Raw genomic sequence first — 22143 nt, forward strand, 5'->3', positions numbered from 1 at the left:
CATTAGCACCCAAAAAATAAAATATTTTGGTATAAATCTAACAAAATATGTACATCTATATAAGGAAAACTAAAGAACTAAATAAATGTGGAATATTCCATGGAATATTCCATAGAATACTGAATCAATTTTGTCAAGATGTCAGTTCTTCCCATCTTGATCTATAGATTCAACATGATCCTTGCTCCCAACAAATTGCTTTGTGGATATTGACAAACTGATTCTAAACGTACACGGAAAAACAGAAGATACAGAATAGCCAACACAATACTGACAGAAAAGAGCAAGGTCAGAACACATGCCATATGACTTCAAGACTGACTATAAAGATATAGTAATCAAGACAGTGACATATGACTTCAAGACTGACTATAAAGATATAGTAATCAAGACAGTGACACTGGTGAAAGAACAGATTGATAGAACAGAGACTCCAGAAATAGATTAATTTTACTATAGTCAATTGATCTCTAAAAGAAACAAAGGCAATGTAATGGAGCAAAGAGAGTCTTTTCAACAAGTAGTGCTGGAACAACTGGACATCCACATGCAAAAATATAAATCAAGTCACAGAATTTATATCCTTCATAAAAATTAACTAAAAATGGATTGCAGACCTCAATGTAAAACACAAAACAGAAAACCCCTAGCCGATAACATAGGAAAAAATCTAGATGACCTTGGGTATGGTGATGACATTTTAGATACAACATCAAAGACATGTTCCATAAAAGAAATAACGATAAGCTGGCCATCATCAACATTGAAAACTTCTGCTCTGCAAAAGACATAATCAAGAAAATGAGAAGACAAGCCACAGACTAGGAGAAAATGTTTGCAAAATACATATGTAATAAAGGACTATTAACCAAAATACACAAAGAACTTTTAAAACTCAGCAAGAAAACAAACAACTCAATTCAAAAATGACCAAAGACCTTAACTAACACCTTACCAAGGAAGATATACAGATGGCAAATAAGTATATGAAAAGATGCTTAACATCATATCATAAGGAATTGCAAATTACAATAATCAGATATCATGACACACCTATGAGAATGGCCAAAATCCAAACACTGACAACAACAAATGCTAACAAAATTGTGGAGCAACAGGAACTCCCATTCATTGCTGGTTGGAATGAAAAATGGTACAGCCACTTTGGAAGACAGTTTGGTGGTTTCTTACAAAATGAAATATACTCTTAACATGTAATCCAGAAACTGTGCTCCCTGGTATTTACCCAAATGAGTAGAAAACTTATGCTCACACAGAAACTTGCACACAGGTGTTTACAGAGCTTTATTCATAATTGCCAAAACACACAAGCAACCAAGTTGTCCTTTAGTAGGAGAATGGATAACTAAATTGTGGTACATCCAGACAATGAAGTATTATTCAGTGCTAAAATGAAATGAGCTACCAAGCCACAAAAAGACATGGAGACACCTTAAATGCATATTGTTAAATTTAAAAAGCCAATCTGCAAAGGATACATATTAAATGATTCCAACTGTATGATATTCTGGAAAAGGTAAAACTATGAAGACACTAAAAAGATCAGTGGTTGCCAGGGGTTAGAGGGGATAGAGAAATGAACAGGTGAAACACAGAATTTTTAGGGCAGTGAAACTATCCTGGCATACTATCATGGTAGATACACGTCATTATACACTTACCAAAACCCACAGAATGTACACTACTAAGCGTGAAACTTAAACTACAGCCTTTGGGTTATGTCAGTGCAGGTTCATTGACTGTAACAAGTACACCACTCTGGTACGGGATGTTGCAGGGAGGAAGGGGAGACACACATGGACCAGGGGGGATACAGAAACTGTATATCCTATTCAATTTTGCTATTAAAAAATAAAGTCTTTTAAAAAATTTTAAAAGGAATACTCATACAACCAAATACTACTCAGCAATAAAAGGAAATAAACTGATATATGCAACTATCTGGATGAATTTCAAAATAATTATGTTGGAAGAAGACAGAAAATGACATACATAGAGTATGTTTCAATTTATATAAAACTGTAGAAATTGCCAACTACTTTATAGTGACAGAAAGCAGATCCGTGCTTACTTGGGGGAAGAGGGTTAGGAAGGGATGAAATGGATGGTTTATAGGGGACACAAAGAAACTTTTGGGAGTGATGGGTAACATTCACTATCTTCATTGCAGTGATGACTCAACAGTGTATATACCTTTGTTAAAACTTAACCGTACACCTTAAATATGTGAAGCTTATTATATACCACTTATGCCCAGTAAGGCTGTTTTTATAAAAAAAGTGAGAATAGGAGAGGGACTGGAAAACATTTATTATACATGTAACTTTTGTGAGAATTTTTACCATAAGGGCAGAGAAAGAGATCAGACAGCAGCTCAAGAAAGATGATGGGTCAGGGAGAGTACTTTTTTAATGGGAGATGTTATAGCATATTTTTAAGCTGACTGAAATGACTGAAAAAAATTTAAGAGACAAGAGAAGGGACAATTCTTGAGAAGAGGCAGTATGGGACAGGACTAGAAGAGATACTGTTGGCCCTTCATTGTGCATCAGCTATAGCAGGCAGAGACTACTAGTACGGACAGATAGGTTGGTAGATAATGGTGGTGAAAGTTCTTTTCTGACTACTTCTCTTTTCTCTTTAAAACAGAAAGGATTTCATATGAGAATAAGAGGAGGTCCTAGAAGCGTAAAAAGAAATTAGGTGTGAAACAATTGTGGGGAAAGAGTAGATAGACTGAAGTAACAGTACCCAAAGTGAGACCCTTTAGATTACCTAAGACCTCTTCTGGTTGTTCATGACATAGTCAAAACTATTTTCACAGTCATACTAAGATCTTATTTGTCTTTTTCATTCTCATTCTGTCATGAGTATATGGTAGATTTTCCAGAGGCTATAAAACATGATACTCAGCAGGCTGAATGCAGAAGCAGGTATGAAAATCCAGTTGTTGTCAATTAAGATAGACATTAAAGACATTCATAAAATAAGACACAATGCTACTCTTACCACTAAATTTTTTAAGGAAATACCTATTTTTCATAAAAATATGTAATGGGCTTATTATTTTTGAAGAAATTAAAGCATTTTTAAATTTCTCAGTTTTAATTTTTAACCAAATAAATATTGACAGATAAAACCCACATTAAGAAAAAGCTCACTGTAGTCCTCAATAATTAAAAAACAATCTTTTTTAATATTGATTTATTTTAATTTTTGGCTGCATCGGGTCTTAGCTGAGGCACGTGGGATTTTTCGTTGCAGCGCATGGGCTCTTCATTGCGGCACGTGGGCTTCTCTCCAGTAGCGGCACATGGGCTCCAGACAGCGTGGGCTCTGTAGTTTCAGCGCGTGGGCTTAGTTGCCCCTGGCATGTGGGATCTTAGTTCCCCGACCAGGGATCGAACCAGCATCCCCTGCATTGCAAGATGGATTCTTAACCACTGGACCACCAGGGAAGTCCCCTCAATAATTTTTAAGGGCACAAAAACATTCCAAGACCAAACAGTTTGAGAACCACTAACTAGGAAAATGCATGATTTCAGAATAGTACCAAGAGCCACTTGTACTTACTAATCTTGAATTACAGTGACATCAATCAGCATTCAGCTGCCTGACTGGAGAAACTGACAAGGCAGAGAGTAAAGATTTCAGCTACCTTGATAGTTTCACCAGGCTAGCACAATTAGAAGAGAGATGAGCAAGCAGTTGATGTGCAGGCAAAGAAATGATTTCAGTGGTAGACTACAGACTTGAAACTAGTCAAGAAGGAAATTACAATTAGAGGATTACAAAAACCAATGTAGCTAAATAATTACTGGGATTTAAGTATTAAGTAAACTGAGGCAGAAAATGGGAGAAGGTGGGAAAGTCAATCTTTCTGAGACTCAGTTTTCATACCACATCATCAGCTTACAGTTGTGTATTCTTGAAAATTATCAAAGAGCTTTTACATACACCATTTCATCTGACCCCCACACCTCATCACCCCTCCCACACACAAAAAAAACCACACTGTGAGGTACATAGGTACCTCATATGACAGATTAAGAATCAAAAGGGTTAAAAGAGTTACCACAGGTCATGTAAATAATAAGAGTGCCTTTGCTATAGTCCAGAGGATCAGAAAAAGCTTTGCAGGAGGTGGCACTTAAGCTGTGCCTTCGAGGCTAAGATTTTCATTGGCTAGGAAGACCATTCCAGGCTACAAAGATCCAGTATGAGGCCAAAATATAAATAAAATAAGACTGAAGGGAAGGCTAAGTCCAAAGTGTTTGTAAAGGGCAGTAATCAGAAACGACACAGTAGAGAACTAGAACCGAAGTCTTCTAATTATGCTATGGCACAGTGCTTAGCATTTCATAGAACAACTCTGTCCCAGCAGCTAGCCACATGTGGCTATTTAAATTTAAATTAATTAAAATTAAATAAAATTTAAAATTCATGTTTTCGGTTACACTAGCCATATTTCAAGTGCTCAGCTGCCTCATGTGGCTAGTGACTGTAATACTGAAGACTACAGCTATACAACATTTGCTTCATTGCAGAAAGTTCTAGATGGCACAGTTTTAGAGTGGAATTCAATAAAGGTTAACTTCTAACTACAGGTCTGAGTTTTCTACAAAGCTAAAAAAAATCAGCCTCAAAGAGTTAATTTTTTTAAGGTTTAGATTTCTATAAAAATGATTTATATGTAACCAACACAGGAAGTAACAGGTTCAAGAAACAGCAAACTTCTACTACAGTATTTCCTATACATTAACACTAAAGATAAATTTCATGCCACTGTACAACATCTTTACCAATCTTTAAGTAGCAATTTCAGCCTTTATAAAATGCTCTTTCTAAAATGCTGTTTCCATCATCTATTCTCAGTCACTACCTTTTAATTTCAAATAAGGAAAATACCTTGATTTAATCAACCCACATAAAGGTTCCCTTTAGTTGAATTCACTTTATGCTTTTAAGTACAGTTCCTTTATATTTTCAGAACAGAAGCACAAAATCTTAGGTCAGGAAGAGAATTTACAGGACATCTGATCTAATCTCATTTTACAGAGACTGTGAAGTGATTTGCCCTTATCATATGGCTAGTGGCAAAACACAGACAAGAAGCCTCTTGGCTTTGAAAAGTAATCTTTCCAACTCCATCATGCTGAGCACATTATGAATAAATCCTAAACATTTCACAGAAAGAAAACCTAGAATGGCTATTAATGGAGACAATCAAAAGCTCAGTGACTTTCAAAATAAAAAGTAGAGGGGGGCTGTAGTTCTTAAGTAAGCACTACTTCCACTAGAAGTAAAATGCATGCGAGATGGGTTTTCATAACAATTACTAAGAATCTGCTCTTGCAATTCCCATTTCAAACTGAAATTTTAGCAATTTGTAACACTAATGAAATTATGAGTTTCAATCACCATTATAAAATGTATTCCCCAAAACACTATAATAATTATATTATCTTAGGCCTTACTGTTATTACAGCAGTAAAAATTTATAATCAACAGTAAACAATTTTCAACCAAGGGAACTGTTTTTTAACCATACTGATGAATTTACTTCTGATCCTTAAATTTACTTTAACCTAATTATAAATGATACATAAAAAACAGAAGGCCTGTGAACATGTAAATATTCTCAGATAAATCAGACATTGTAAAGAACTAGTGCTTTAAAGACACTGATGTATTATCAATCCTCATAAATGACAGCCTTCAACAATGATACACGTAAAAATTTATACACACATTTACACAACATAAATAATCAAAAAATCTCAAACTTACCATTTTAAAAGAGGTACCTCTAAACAAGTACATGGAGCTTATGGCTTAGTAGTGTAATACTTTTCAGACCTAAGAATAAGAATTAAAATTGCGAATGGTGGAACAGGATGGAATAAAAAAGCAAGAACTTTGGAGCCAGACTAACATAGATTTAAGAACACACAGACCTCTAAATTATTACCAGTGTGACCCTGGGTACTTGAGAGCCTGTTTTATCACCTATAAAATGGGACTATTATCACCTAATTAACAAGGTTGCAGTAAAGTTTAAAAGAAAAAATTCAAACATGGGAGCATGCACTGACTAAACCAAAAAGAGGATTGCTAGAAAAACTGTTTGAGGTCCAGTTGAAGCTAAAGCCTGATTCTATAGGGGCACCAATCTGCATTGTTATATGATTTTTTTTTTCTCCCCAAGTCCCACTAGTAGCTGAGAAGTAAGCATAAGAATTTGTACAGCTGAACTGATTTAGAGTGAAGATTTTGCAAGATGTTTCACTTTAAGTGAAAAACACTGGGGCAAGGAATTAGATATTACAAGTCTAGGTTGAAAAAATAAGTGAGCTAATATGGAAAAAATACAAGTATGTATGAAACAAATATTTACTGCATTTCATTCACTGAATATTAAGTACTACGTATTATAAGGTAGAAAACAGTATAGCCTGAGACTTCCAAGATGTGAGAATCTAGAAGAGAAAATAAGACATGCAAGGCAATGGATGTATGGTAGAGCGATCATACAATTTGTCATCTAAGCCAAAACATTTTTGAGTGAAAGGAAGTAGAGGAGTATTATTGATAATTATGCCAGAAAAACAGTTGTAAGCCTAGACTTTCCAAGGCAAACTGGGTTATATCACCTTTATGAAAGTCACCATAGTTAAGGGTGAAAACAGAAAATTGGGAGAAGGAATGAGAGAAGCGTGTAGGGTGAGAAAAGTTGCATCTAGAAAGTGAAATTTTCCTTCAGCTAAGCCCAAACTAGTGATTCCTAATTTTGTTTGGTAATCTGTGGAAAAATAGTGGAATTTAAGCCGGATCTTAGGCAAGGTGAGTTTTTCCAAGCAGAGAATGGGCACTATGGGAAAAAGTACAAAAGTAAACAGATTCACAGAAACAGAAAATGCAAGGGAAGTTTCGAGAAGAAAAATCTAAGTATTGGTAACAAATAACAGAGATGAAGTCAGAAAGGCAAATTCTTTTTTTTTTTGCAGTACACGGGCCTCTCACCACTGTGGCCTCTCCCGTTGCGCAGCACAGGCTCTGGATGCACAGGCCCAGCGGCCATGGCTCACGGGCCCAGCCGCTCCACAGCATGTGGGATCCTTGCGGACCCGGGCACGAACCCGTGTCCCCTGCATCGGCCGGCAGACTCTCAACAACTGCGCCACCAGGGAAGCCCAGCAAATTCTTAATTCAGTTTGTTTGCACATCCGTATTTCTCGCTAACACTTATTTAACACTTACCTGTGTTGACCAGGCTTTATGCTGAGAAAGGACGAAGAGGAGGCACATTCCTTGCCCTCCAGGAGCTTAAAGTCAAGTCAGGGAAAGTGTAAATAAGCAAGAGGGAAAAAATAGGTAATACTGAAGAGTGAAAATACAGGAAGCCAAAAACATTATCTAGAAAAATTAATGTAGCAGAAGTTCACATATTAGTGGAAAAAATAAAGATGCAGAAAGAGCAATTAGGAGGTGTTAACCTGTGAATATGACCTTAGTTGGAAAACTTATAGGCTCAAATGCATATATAAGAAAAAGAGAAATGCTAAAGATCAATAATCTAACCATTCATTTCAAGAAATAGAAGAATAGGAAATAAGCCCTCCAAAAATAGAAAATGTAGAACAGATAATAATGAAACAGAAAACAAACGTAAAGAGCATCAAGAACAAGCCATAGATAGGTTCTTTGAAAAGTCTAATAAAATTGATAAACACCTGGCAAGACTGATCCAGAAAAACAAAAAAACAAAATACGAACATGAGGAATGAGAAAGGGGGGCATTACTACAGATCCTCCAGGCACTAAAAAGGTAGTAAGAAAACATTATGAACAACTTCATGTCAAAAGATTTGAAACCATGAAATTGACAAATTCCTACAAAAACATGTGCCAGAACTGACACAAGAAGAATGAAAATCTAGACAGTACCATGATTATTTAATGAACTGTAACTAAAAATCCTTCCCATAAAAAAATTATTTCAGGCTAGGATGGCTTTACCAACTATTTCTACCAAAGAAAAGAAAAAAAAAAGTACCAATCTTAAACTCTTACACAGGATAGAAAAAGATGCAGCAATTCTCATATTTTTTAATGAGTCTAGCATGACTTTGATACAAAAACTTGGCAAAAGCATTATAAGGAAAAAAAATTACAGGCCAATTTAATTGATAAACATAGATGGTGAAGAAAAAATTTTTTAAAATGTCAGTTGAATCCTATAATAAAGGATACATTCACCAAAACCAAACTGGTATTATTCCAGAAACACAAAGATGGCTTAACACTTTTTTAATGTAATTCACATTATTTAAAAAAGTATATGATCATCTCAAAATTAAGATAAAGCACTTGATAAAATTAAACTCCATGATAAAAATTCTTAAGTAAACTAGGAATAGAAATTTTCCTAATCTGATAAAAAAAGTTTTATTAAAAAAAAAACTACAGCAAACATCATACTTAATTTTGAAATGTTGAACACTTTTTTACCTCTGAGATAAGGAATGAGACAACGATGCCTGCAGTCACCACTTTAATTCAACATCAATAGTGGAGGTCCTAGCCAGTGCAATAAGCAACAGAAAAGGAAAAAAAAGTATAAGGATTGGAGAGAAATAAGGCTTTAATTATGCATAGATTGCATGACTATATAGATGGAAAATCCAAAAGACTCAACAAAGTATGTATACGTACACACACAAACAGAAAAGTATAAGTGGTAAGTATGTAGTTGTAAGAACTATTACAAAGTAAGCATATCCACAAAACCATCATCCTGGTCAAGAAATAAATCTTTACCAGCACTTCAGAAGCCCCTTTCCCATTACATTCTAATCACAAATCCTTCTCTCTTCCTTAGTAATAACAATTGACTTCTAACTTCATTTTATTCATTCTTAATTGATGACTTATTCCATTTCTGCCCACAGGTTCTACTACTAAGTCCCAACATCATCCTGCACTCTCAAAGTTTATCACGTAAATCAATAAAGATGAAATCCTCTCCAGAACTTCCCTCTTATACCTGGAAACCTCTCTGTATTTTCACCTATCATTTTCTTTTTCTCTGCCTAGTAGAAAGAAGAGCCCCTCACCATTTCTAAGATTAGCCTCTCCCATCTGTGTTTTTAATGTTTCCACTTACTTTCTGTTCCTGGACCTTGCCATATCAATGTTCTTTTCCCATCCCCCTCCCAAAGACAGAGAAGTCTCATCATAAAAATTAAAAAGTTTTTCTTCAACTTTCTGTAGTGGACAGCCATGGAAAATATACACTCTTGGGCTATGGCAATAACCGTATCTAGTTTCTAAGAGTAGCAATGTCAGTATAATAGGCAAAGCTACAATGTCCAGTGTTTCAAGGGGCAGAAAGCAATGACCTTGACAGACTGCCCCTAGACATTATCCTGGCTATGGTTCTGGATATGTTTCTAGATGCCTAGCCTCCTTTGGTTCATTTCCATACGTGAACCACTCAATATCCTTCAATAAATTTTATTTTAATCAAAGTTAAGTTTGAAGTGTTCGTAATTAAGAACCTTCACTGATGTCTCAGCTCAGGCTGCTATAACAAAATACCACAGACTGGGTGGTTTAAACAACAAACATTTATTTCTCACAATTCTGGAGGATAGGAAGTCCGAGATCAGGGTGTTAGCATGGTTTGGGTTCTGGTGAGAACTCTCTTCCTGGCTTGCAGATGGCTACCTTCTTGCTGTATCCTCAAAATGGTGGAAGAAGGAAGCTCTGGTGTCTTTCTCTTCTTATAAGGGCACCAATCCCATCATGGGGGCTCTAACCTCATGACCTCATCTAAACCTAATCACCTGCCAAAGAACCCTTTCTAACACCACCAGATTGGGAGTTAGGGCTCTAACATAGGAATATTGGGACAACACATTCAGCCCGCAATAACTGATACATTATTCTTTCCCCTCAAATTATTTGCTCATGTTCCTCTTTCCCAAGAGCAGGCCCTACCCTACTACTTCTTCACTATCCCTTCATTAGTTAATTTTTTGGAATTTGACCCTTTTCCTAACCACTTGTACTAAATTACTAAGTCATCAATGCACTCTCTTAACTACTAAATGTATTGGTCTATTTATCAAGTAAGAATTTGTTCCCAGATTATTTCTCCCCTCCCTCCCTCCCTCTTATTTAATCAAAGTACCTCAACCTTTTTTTTGTTTGGCTGCACCAGGTCTTAGCTGCAGCATGCGGGATCTTTTTTAGTTGCGGCACGCGGGCTCTTAGTTGTGGCATGTGGGATCTAGTTCCCTGACCAGGGATTGAACCCGGGCCCCCTGCATTGGGAGCACAGAGTCTCAACCACTGGACCACCAGGGAAATCCCCAAAGTACCTCAACATTTAAAATTTTTTCCAGTCCCCTCCCTACTTCCCCTTCCTTCCTTTCTCTCTTCTCTTCTCCCCCTCTGCCTCCTCTCTCCTTTAAACAGCTTATCTAATCCAAATACCTCGATCCTGATAATTCCCAATTCCACATCCTCCCCCACTACCCTCTCAGAACAAATTTCCAACTACAGCTCTAAAATATGCCCCAGAGGCACAATTAAAATGCCTCCAAAAAGTTACCAAGTTGATTCATCAATCCTTCTCCTATACTTTTCTAGTCATTCAAAAGAGAAACATAAGTTCATATCCAACTCTTCTCTCCTCACCTATGATATCCAAACACCATGTTTGGATGGACAACACTACGGACACTATGGACAACAGCAATGGTTTTCCCTTTCACTTGTCTCTCATATCTCCCATATATCTTTTACCTTGCTATCAGAGCTATAAAATATTCTCAAATCACTGACAGACAATAGTTACCTGCCTTCAAAAGCTCCTCACTGCCTCCCACACGAAGTCTAATCTCCTCAGCATCAGCAAAGTATTTAAAATCTATGACTTCCCTCCATAAAGCTCATACTTGAACCACATGGAAACATTAATTCCTTCCGCAGAGTCCTCAGTCCAGTGATCTTTTCAGCCTGGAATGCTCTCTTTTCCACTGACTTCCCTCAGAAATGGAAAACTCTTCCTTCAAGGTTCAGCTAGAAAATTAGGTCTTCTATTAAGTCTTCCTCCATTCCCAGTTAAACTGCTCCTTCTTCTGCAATCTCACAACACTTTATATTTCTAACATGAGACAATTCATTTTCCCTTGCATTATGGATAGCTGTATTTGTAAAGCACTTTACTGTAGTTTAATAAGGATTTCATTTAATTTTCACAGCAACTCGATAAAGGAGCTATTATTTAGCTAAGTGTATAAGGACTGAAACAGGCAGAAAGCTTAAGTAACTGGGTATAAAACAGACACACACACACCATTTTCTAATTCCAAATCTGCTAACAATTAAATGTTACATTTCTTAAGGGCAAAGACCCCAAGGGTCCTAGCATAGCCCTTTCTGTGTAACAGGTGCTTTATGTTTTAATAAATATTCTCTCCCCTGTTTGAAATAACCCTGTTTTACCTGTCCGAACTCGAATCATTCTTTGAAGATATAGCTCAAAAGTTTCAATTCCTCTAATTAGCATTCCTGACTCTTCCAAGCCTTACTGATCTTCTTAGGCTGTATCATACTACTTGGTATGTTATTACAGATATCTAACCCGCAGTTAGTCATACAAATGGATTTATAAGCTTGGGAGCAGCCATCACATCTTATTCCACTGTGATATCCTCTACACTACCTATCACTTGGTTGGTGCTCTATCATCTGTTCCCTGATTGATGTGCAATAGTCCCCAATCCATCCCCTGCTTCAATCTGTAAACCTTTTATTTTTTGCATTACAGGTATAGATCAACTGTTGTGACTAATTAAAACGCTGTCATATTTTGACAGTAAATATTATTCAATGCACTCTTGAAATTTAAAGGACACAAGTCAAGGAAGTATTTTAATCATTTCATGGGAGAAAAGTCAAGAGTGACTATTTTAGATGACTGTAGAGGGCAGCAAAGCAACAGTAGTATCCTCAAAGAAAAATAATGTATTTTTCTTAGGGAACTTCAGATTTGTTTTTATATTTTAACAGATGCTGTTAGTGTTAAAGCTTTTACAAGAGACTTTTTAACATGTTGTATAAAAGTTTCACCAGCTACTTATATATTTAAACATTTTCACTATCAGTTATAAACATAACAAAAATATATGAAAGCCCAGATCCTTTTATACACATATGGAAAATAAGTTTGATAAACAATGCATGGTTTCAAAATAGCCACCATAATTGCTAACTCTTTTAAAAATCTTTAAATAAAAGTCGACAATGTTTTTCACTGAAAAATGTAAAAATCTATCTTAAATACAGAAAAGAGTGTCAACAGTCTAAACAGTCTTATTTCTTGCTAGGAAAGATGTTTTCATTAGTATTACTAATTCTAGCCCTGATATACCTTCTTTTTGTCATTCAACTGAAAAGGCTATACCAGCTTTAAAAGAAAAATAACGAATCTTTGACACTGTACTAGTGTACAACAAACAGAAGGCAACAATTTAAGAAGAGTTTCTTACTGTTATTTCAAAGTTAAAATTCACTCTGGTTTTAACGTGGACTAGGCAAATGAAACTATGTCATCAAAATAATCATATATTTATAACCTCAGAATTGCTTATAGGAATAGGGAAGCTACTATAAAAGTTGATGTTCAATACATCTGCACTATTTGCATATGTTCCTCAAAGTTTTTGTTGGTGGTAATGTTTTACCTCCTTTAAGTTTGACAAGCAGAAATCAGAGATTTGGATTTACAGTAGCTGCTACAGCAATTAATATATGCAGACTCATGGTTTAGTGAAAAATGCTATAACGTTTTAGCCCTGCCCTCAATGAGGATAGAACTGTTAGCTATGTACCTTCTCCCATCTGAATCTCTTCAGTAAAAAATAAAAGAGAGCCTTTTTAAAAATTGTGCATTTAAAATAAAGGAACCAGGGTATCACTAAGCAGATTTAAATAAAAGATAGACTATTGTCTGACTTAGTTAACATTAAATTGAACTTATAACCATGAATGATTATCTCTAATCTAAATCAAATTAGAAGGGAGTTTGGAGTTCATAATGACAAGGACACTTGTGAAATGAAATCTTAATCTACCCCACAGTAGCTATGACTAAATTAGATATATTAATAAGTTTTGAAACCCATGGCCTCAGATACTTTAGTAATAACAATCATGTCTATCATGGATAACTCATAGAAAGAGTCACTATATGAAATTCATCTTACCACAGTTTCCCAGTACTAACATTTATTTCATTAATACTTTTGTACTTCCTCTGAAATGAAGCAATTAGAAGAGTTCAGCACGCTCCTGATTATATATAATGTTCTCAAACGCTAAGTTGGAGTCCTAGCTGTGTACACCTATTTTTATATCTGCCTCTTGATTTTTTCATGTCCTTCCCAATAACAGCACTGGTACACTTCCATTACAAAAGAGAATAGCTATCTTAAATAAACCCACTCTATTCCTAAAACTCAGACCCAGAGTGTGATGTGTTATAAATAAAGTGAGGTATATCCCACAGAAGCTGCTTAAACTACATATATCCTGGGGTAAATAATACACTGTTAATTTTGCCATACCAAAGAGGAAGAATTGTATTCCTCCTAGGTCAATTTCGCAAATACCTCAGATTCAAAATGGGTAACACAACGGGGAATAAAGAGACAGAGATAAAGAAAGCAAAAAGAATTTCTGGAAAAAAGAAAAGCCAACAAAGAATTTTCTCACCAAGTAACGTCTTTAAAGCCTATCAACCTTTTCTAGTTTATTAAATGAATTATATGTATATTTTATATATATATATATATTCATTCATCCCCTATCTTGGAAGGTACAGATAGAAACAACGTCAACATAATATCAAATATACAAAGCTCCCTAAAAATGTATTTCCTATAGCGTGTCCTGTACAACAAAGTTTCTGCAGCATAACAGGTTGTTTAATTACACTGCAAAAAAGAATATTTTACTAAAGAATTTCTTAAATCATTAATAAACTAATGCACATAGTGACTTTCCATGATGGTTAGTTTTTCCCATTCCCAAGTGTATTCAACCACAGTTCTTTCTTCCAAAAACATATCTTCTGAGACTAGTGTTCTATTAAACACTTCGGCAAACATTGCTCTAAACTTAAAAGCATGAAAAAATGAACAGAATTTGCTCGAGGGACTAAGGATTTGAAAGATAGCTAGCATCAGATAGGAAATGAAGTCAAATCCAGAAAAGTTTTTGTAGTTACTTATTACAGCTATTATTCTGCATTATTATTTTATTTCAACATGGAAGATGAAATCATAAACCGAGTATTCTCTTGATACCATTTTGTTGTATAGCAAATTTGGTCAATTCCTTAAAGGTATTAACAGGGAAAAAAAAGCAAATGTTTGGGAGCAAAACTTACCACCCCACAACGTCTCTTTGGCACACGATTATTTTGAGCTGAAAACAATCAAGGCCCAAAAGACTCAGGAAGAAACTTTGACCTTCCCCCTAACTGCTTAAAAAAATTTAGATAGTGGGCCTATTCCTGGAATTGAGCTATCACCAGAGATATCTGCAAAAAGTATAGGCTAAGTGTGGTGGGGAAACTCAGCAGGGCCTAGATATCACAGTCCACTCTGTGTCCCATAGTCTCTGCAAGGCCCAGCAAAAATTTGTTTACCAAACATTTGCTTTTCCATCTTCATGTGAATTGCCTTTCTCCCCTTTGAAGTCCCAAATCGCCACCCCCAGTACCCTCTTTTGTCTTCAGCAGAAGTTGGTATTTAAGGTGAGGGTTTCTGGCAGTTTTCCTGGGTCTCTTCCATGTATACATGCCCTTAAACTTTTGTTTGATTTTCTCCTGTTAATCTGTCTCATGTCAATGTAACTCTTAGACCAGCCAGAAGAACCTAGAAGGGTAGAGAAAAATTTCTTCCTCCCTGACATGTTAAAACTATATAGTTTACAAAAAAACTTGTGTTTATTCTGTGATGCATGCTGATGACATACAGTGAAGCCTGAGGCAAGGTTTTTACTGCAAAGAGCACACACCACAAAACAACTTACAATTAAATTACTAGATAATGAATAAAAAGAGTAACTACTTTATAAAGAAGAAAAGCTCACTGTATGAAAGAAGTGGTAAGGCAAGGCTTTACAGAGAAAATTAATTTTAAACTGGGCGCTTCAGAATTTGAGTAGGTAGGAAGAGTAATAACATTTTAGGCCTTATGAGTAAGAGCTAGAGAAGGGCATAACCTACTTTGGAGACCACAAATAGTTTAGACCTGCACTGTCCAATATGGTAGCCACCAGCCATACCTGACTACTGAGCACATGAAATATAGCTTATCCAAACAACAATCTGTAAGTGTAAAACACATCAGATTTCAAAGACTTCCTACAAAAATAAAAAAGGTAAAATACCTCAATTCTTTAATATCAACTGCATGCTAAAATGATAACATTTTGGTTATATTGTGCTAAATAAAGTATATTAAGATTAATTTCACCTGTTTCTTTTATTACTTTTTTAATGTGGCACCATAACTTAAAATTATGTATATAGTTCACATTACTTCTATTGGACAGTGCTGGTTTAGACTAAATTTTATTTTTCTATTAAGCACTTGAAATAAAGAAATTTGAGTGCCCACTACATGCCTAGCACATGAGGGTACAACAGTGAACAAAATAATGACCATATGTGGTCAAATCATATATAAAAATGCTGTAAAAATAGCACCCATCCAGGGAAGAAACAATCATCTGAAGATGTCACTCAAAATACAAATGCCCCAATCATCAGGCTCCACTCCCCAAACCTCTTGCAAAAAATGTTGATCCAATAAGTCCATAGCGGGGCCTGGAATGTTCTTTTGAAAAAGATTTCCTAGAAACTAGGATCTGAACCTATCCACGTACCCTACATTTGCTGACCTTGGCTAGCTGAGAATAGTGATTTATAGACAACCCTCTTTTAAAAATTTTACTTCTTCTGAAGAAATCTGAGAGCTTAAAGTAAAGAGCCTCTACTGTACAATAGCCAACCTATCTAAAAGAGCAAGTTTGATTTTTTTTTACTTTTTTTGGCAGCACCCTGTGGCACGCAGGATCTTAGCTCCCCCACCAGGGATTGCAACTATGACCCCGGCACTGGGAGCTCAGAGTCTTAACCACCAGGGGACAGCCAGGGAAGTCCCTTTCTTTTTTTTTTTAACTATTAAAGTTAAAAGAAAACAAGTAAAGTTAAAAAAAAAGAAAAAACGATTACAACCTCTCCTATCTATAGAGTCACATGTATAATTTACTATCTTACACCTACAAAATAATCGTCAGAAACGCTGAAAAGCATACTATCAACTCTTAGTCATTTAAACCAGTTATGAGCTGGTATGTTTTTACACATGCCTCAAATTCCAGTTTATGAATATCTACTTATAACGCTACAAGGTACTTCCTTCCTACTGATATTAATTAGCAGAATGAATGTTGGGCAATTAATAGGGTTACAAGAAAAGTAACCTCCTTGGATGTTATATTAAAGAGAACATGTAAAAGTCATAATATAAGTATGCAATACAATATCCTTTCCAAAACAACTATAGTACCTGCAATATGGCTGTATCTAGACTTATAGGGGGCAGCCCTCACTAAAATTTTAAATACACAACTTTATTTATATAAATAATTAAACTATGTCAGAGCCTTACAGAAAAATCATAAGTTTAGGAAAGCATATGGGTGCAAGACAATTTTAGATAAAAATATAAAAGGTAATCAAAAGTATGACATTAATGGTGCTTAGATTTTTAGATCTGAGTTCCTGGTACACAAAATAATTCCATTACTTACTTAAAGGTTATTTGATTTTATCCGACATTTACACATTAATAGCCATTATTAATCAAATGCCACATCTTTCACAAACCATACAGCCAGTACTGTCAATTTTATGAGGACTTTAATAGATTACAGAATATGCTATAGTAATATATTATTAACTCACTAATTTTTTAAGGGGTAAATTACAGAATGCCAAAATACTATTTTTTAACAAGGGTATCACAGCCAGCTTCTCTTCAACAATTTTCAAATAATAGGCAAGAAGCCGTAAGTTCTATTCCTTAACTATACAGATGCAAAATGTGCATCAGTTGCTGAAATCACTAAATATATATATATATATATATATATATAAAAGCGTAAGTGACTAAACAAAGTAAAACGGTAAATACACACACACCCACAAATATATAATTGCCCAGCTTTTTCCAATTCCTATTTCTGATTCTGTAGCTAAATGCAAAAAGGAAAATTTGATCTTTTTTGCGTCCTTTTAAATTTGGTTCACTTTCCAATTATATCTGTTTTGGATGCAGAAAGATTCATATGGGCAATATGTATTACAGGCTCCAACCTGAAACTACCAGTAACTTCATAGGGTAGAAGTGAAATCATGACTCCCTCTTCAACTCCACATTTTTCAATATAACCACTAACATTCTGGGTGATCGTATAGAACTGCCCAGTCCTAAAATGCATTCTACATCATTAAGGGACGATTCAACTAGGTTCCATACAACTACACCATTGAGTTAATTTCACTATATCCTAACATTCTGAAAGTTGGTCATCTGATTATTTACCCGAGGTAAATTTAACAAATATTTAAAGAGCACTGACTAGGCTATACACTGAAAGACATAAAGTACAAATACGGCAAGTCAATCAACTTGAAAACTCAATTATTCAAGTCATCAGCGTAGAATTTAAGAATGACAAATATTAGGTTGGTTGGTTTACAATGTGCAATAAAATAAATGCTAAAATTTGAATGTACATTCCATGCATTCTAAGCGTTTTATTTTATTCTTTCATTTAATCCTCTACAGGCAAGAGGACAAGAACTCTATAGGCAAACTGATATTAACCTTTTTTTGAGAAGACGAGAAACCTTAAGTTTACTGAGGTTAAATAACTTGCCAACAATTCACACAGCTAGTAAGTGGCAGTCATTTTTCAGAATAAAACTGTTTATTTAGCATCTAAATCATAAACTGCAGAGAGAGAGCAAACCTATTCCACCTACCACAATGTCTAATCTCAATAAGAAAATCTAACTCAACTGAATTTTTTTAAGTAATTTTTTTTCTCAGTTTACACTAATATCTCTACCTAATGGGTTAGGTATCCTTCTTCTGGGTAACCCACAGTACACCTCATGCAGATCTCTATCATAAATACTGAGCTGTCCTATCCATCTGTTTACGTTATGTCTATCATACTGCTGTAAGCTCCCTGAAGCCAGGACTCTGCCTTATTCATGTTTTATGTCCTCAAGTTCCTATCAAGCGCCATGAACACAGGGAGTTCTGAAAGTGCTGTTCAATGTTCAATCATCATATTAGATCTTTTTTCCATCACCTTCTAAATATCCATTTAAGATATAACCCTGTTGAAAATGGAAAAAGTTGGAACTTAAGTTAAATAGTCTACCTTCTCTTTCATCAATACCGTATCCTAATATTCTCTACTCCTCAAGAAAAAATGTTGGAAGGGAAAGTAAGATAAATCTGATCACCTATGAACTGATTATTGCCATTATAAAGAAATATGGACTTCCATAATTAAATAAGTGAGGTTTATATCAAGTCAGATAGTGTTGAAAAATCTAGTTCTCTTGACCTTTACACCTAGGACTTTCTTAGGCTTTAAAAAAAAAAATCACAAAAAAAAAACAAAAAACCAACCAACCCTGACGGTTAACCTGTAAAATTCTCATTTTAAAATTTCAGTTCTTCAAATAAGACAGATAATGTACACCCTCAAAACAGCAAATCTGATTAATTTTTTTATAGCTTACAGAATATCATGTCTACCAGTTTGACTGCGAGGGTTTTTACAGCAGTAAAATTAACATGACATAAAAATTATCTTGTGCTAATAGACGATATTGCAGAAGTGTAGCATAGTTAAGGCCATAATAAATGTAAGCATAATATCAAAAATATCAGCAGCAAAAAAAATAATAATAAATCTGTATGTGGTAAAAAAAAAAAGTAAAGCATTCTGATTAACAAATCATATAGTCATCTCTTTAAAGCCTAAAAATCTTCTCAACTCTAAGACTAACAACTCCCACAACATTGTAAATCAACCATACCTCAATAAAATTTTAATAAATAAATAAACAACTCAAACATCAGTATGTGCCAAACCTTGTTAAGTAGTACTATGAATATCAGACCAACGAACAGGTTACAAGAAAATTCCGTTTCCATACTTACTAAGTATCCATAAATCAGGACAACTGTGCCATATTCAAAGACTGAATTCTAAAATACAGGTTGATACTAAAAACTTGTCATAAGGGTTCACAAATGAGGGTGTTATAACACTATAAGCCAAAAAAAAGGAAGCTCTTTAAATGAGCAGTGCACAGTGACACAAAACTAGTGTCTGTCTCTACAACTACAAGCTGAGTTGACTCTAAAAACTTTAATTTACACCTCTCTAAATCACAGTCCATTTGCCTATACTACTTGAATTTTTAGGACTCTAAAATATCAAATCCCTCCAACAGCATATTATTGAAGAGATATTTTTTAAGTCTTTTCTTCTTCCATGTGAAAACCAATGTGTTCCTTGAAAAAGTAATCAACATTTCACTTGCACATTCACTATGAAATTATTACCCGGGTTCAATTTCCTTGTATTAACTGTACATATTACCTTGCTTCAGTCTTCTACGGGGCTTTGCCTAGCTAGATAAAACTTTACTGGCAATACAAATATTTTCTACGTCCTTAACACAATCTAAGTCAGAACAGTAAACTGTTAACATCCATTCCCACCTTCCTCCCACCTAACTGTAATCCACAACCCTCCTGAATGGAAAAGAACGGTACACAAATTCAATCTAGAATCTCGCATCAACCTAAAGTGGTAACAGCATTAAGACTTGTGTAGTGGAACCAAACATCTGGGGAGTGGGACTACAGAAACAATGCAGATTAGTTAACATGCCATCTATCATGCTACACTCTGTAAATCAGAACGTGTCATTACAGTGCTTGAAACGTGACGGTGATTTGGTAGTGGAAATTCTCAGCCTATAAGAGGCACTCAATCTTTTGAAAATTTTGCCTCCCTCATAACCAGCTAGTCTGACACACCTACACGGTACAGGGGTACAGGATTCTCTTTCTTCTAAATCACACCATCCAATAAATCCGCACACATCTCTCCTTGTAGTAAATACTGGTAACACTCCTGGTTTCATTTAAGATTTCATTAAACACTGATATCCAATGCAGACTTATGTACCAGTAAAAATGTCTCAGGTAAAACACGCTTTGAGCAAGCATAAGTTTTGTTTCTGCACTTTCCTCACCAAGTAAGAGTCATCGAATGAATAACGTCCTGCAGTATTCCGGTATTACCAAAAGACAGAGCCAGTCCCCAAAGACCGGTGGCCTTACTTTCCCACATCGCCGCCTTCCATTAAGGATCACTTAAGTCCACCTCTCTTGCATGAAACGGAGATCTTTCTTTTTATGTTTTTTAAAGCTATTCTTAACAAGTAGGCTTCTAGTCTCTGATACCTAGGAAGTGAACTTACAAAGAGACTACCTCCCAAATATGACAAAACTATAAGACAACGTGGGAAGAATGGGAAGAGGCGTGGGGCTTGTTTTGATCGGAACAGCTGGGGCACGGTCAATGCAATCAGGTATCTTACACATACATCGAAGTCCTGAGGACAAATAGCGTTTGCTAAAATAAACACAGTGAGACAGACGTCCCACAAACTGGAAGGCAGCGACGGGCTAAATGCAAAGCGACCCAGAGGCTGCCAGGGCAGAAAGTGGCCGGAGGACCGAAGAAAACTGTAGGGGATGCTGCAGGGTGGGCTAACATGGTGCTTCTCCAGGGTGGAAGGCGATGAGGTGTGGGAACCCGAAGGCTTCATTCCGTCGAGCTCTGGTCCCTAAAGGTATCCTGGCTCACAGCTCAAGTTTCACCCGGGAAAAAAGGAGGCGGCAAACGTGCATCCCGTCACCTTAGCCCAGCACATAAGTCCGCGCTCTCGGCTTCCTCCGCGAATAGGCGAGGAAGTAACGGTCCCCGGAGCAAACACGGAGGAGCCAAGCGCACGAAGCACTCGGCGTCCGGGCGGAAAGCGCCGTCGCCGAACCCCAGCCCGCAGCGTGGGGAGCGGCGCGGCCGCGAGTGAGGAGAGCGGACGGCCGGCGCCGCACTCGCCGGCCCCGGCCCTTCCCCGGCCTCGCCCCAGGCGCGGCGAAAAGTTTCCAGGCAAAGTCCGCGGCACCCGCTCGCGCAGCCAACCGCCGAACACAACCGCTTCCCGCCCGGGAGAGCGGCCCACAAGGGCCCGGCCGCGGCCCCGGGACCCTCGGTCGCGCCTCCCTCAGCCCACACCGGCCGCCGAGGTTCACCTACCACAGAGCCGGGAGAAGAGCAGCAGTGGGAAGAGCAGCAGCAGCAGCGGCGGTGGCGTCGGGGGCGGCAGCAGGAGCCCGGCCCCGGGGGGAGAAGCGGAGGAAAGTTGTGCTTTGCCGCCTCCGGGACACAGCGGAGCCGGCCCCAGGGTCCGCGCCATTCCCCACCCTCCCCCCGGCCAGCTCGCTCTCCGGCCCCCCGGCTCCCCGGGCCCCGGCGCCTCAGGCTGTGGGCGGCGGCGGCGGCGGAAGGTCCGGTGCGCGCGTCCCTAACTCCCAGTTCTTGAGCCGTCGCCGCCGGCTGACACTCAGCCGAGCACTCGCGGCTGCTTCAACTCCGCCGTCGCCGACGCCACTGCAGAGGCTGAGGCGGGAGCCGCCCGCCGCCGCCGCCGGCACCACCACCGCCACTCCCCTCCCCCCACCGGCACCCGCCCGCCTCGAACTCCTGGGAACTCGGAACGCACCACCCCGCCCGCACGGGAGGGGGAGAGGAAGCCGACCCTCAGAGCGCAGGGACTCGCCCGCGCAACTCGCGCTCCCGTCTGATCCGGGAGTGAAAGCCCGACTCCTCCCACCCCGCCCTCCTACACACGCCCCTCCCCTTTCAAAAAAA

General features: G+C 37.4%; 1 protein-coding gene across 2 annotated transcripts in view; it reads right to left on the reverse strand.

The window, feature by feature from the left end:
* Window positions 1-21918, reverse strand: part of NECTIN3 (nectin cell adhesion molecule 3) — a 130248-nt gene extending 108330 nt beyond the window's left edge. For both annotated transcript variants that reach the window (XM_032630083.1, XM_032630082.1), the window contains exon 1: window positions 21529-21918. In XM_032630083.1, the coding sequence (XP_032485974.1) occupies window positions 21529-21688 (160 nt within the window). In that variant the 5' untranslated portion in view covers window positions 21689-21918. The remainder of the gene's footprint in view (window positions 1-21528) is intronic.
* Between the last annotated feature and the right edge of the window lie 225 nt (window positions 21919-22143).

The sequence above is a fragment of the Phocoena sinus genome, chromosome 4, assembly GCF_008692025.1.
Source record: "Phocoena sinus isolate mPhoSin1 chromosome 4, mPhoSin1.pri, whole genome shotgun sequence".
Taxonomy (NCBI): domain Eukaryota; kingdom Metazoa; phylum Chordata; class Mammalia; order Artiodactyla; family Phocoenidae; genus Phocoena; species Phocoena sinus.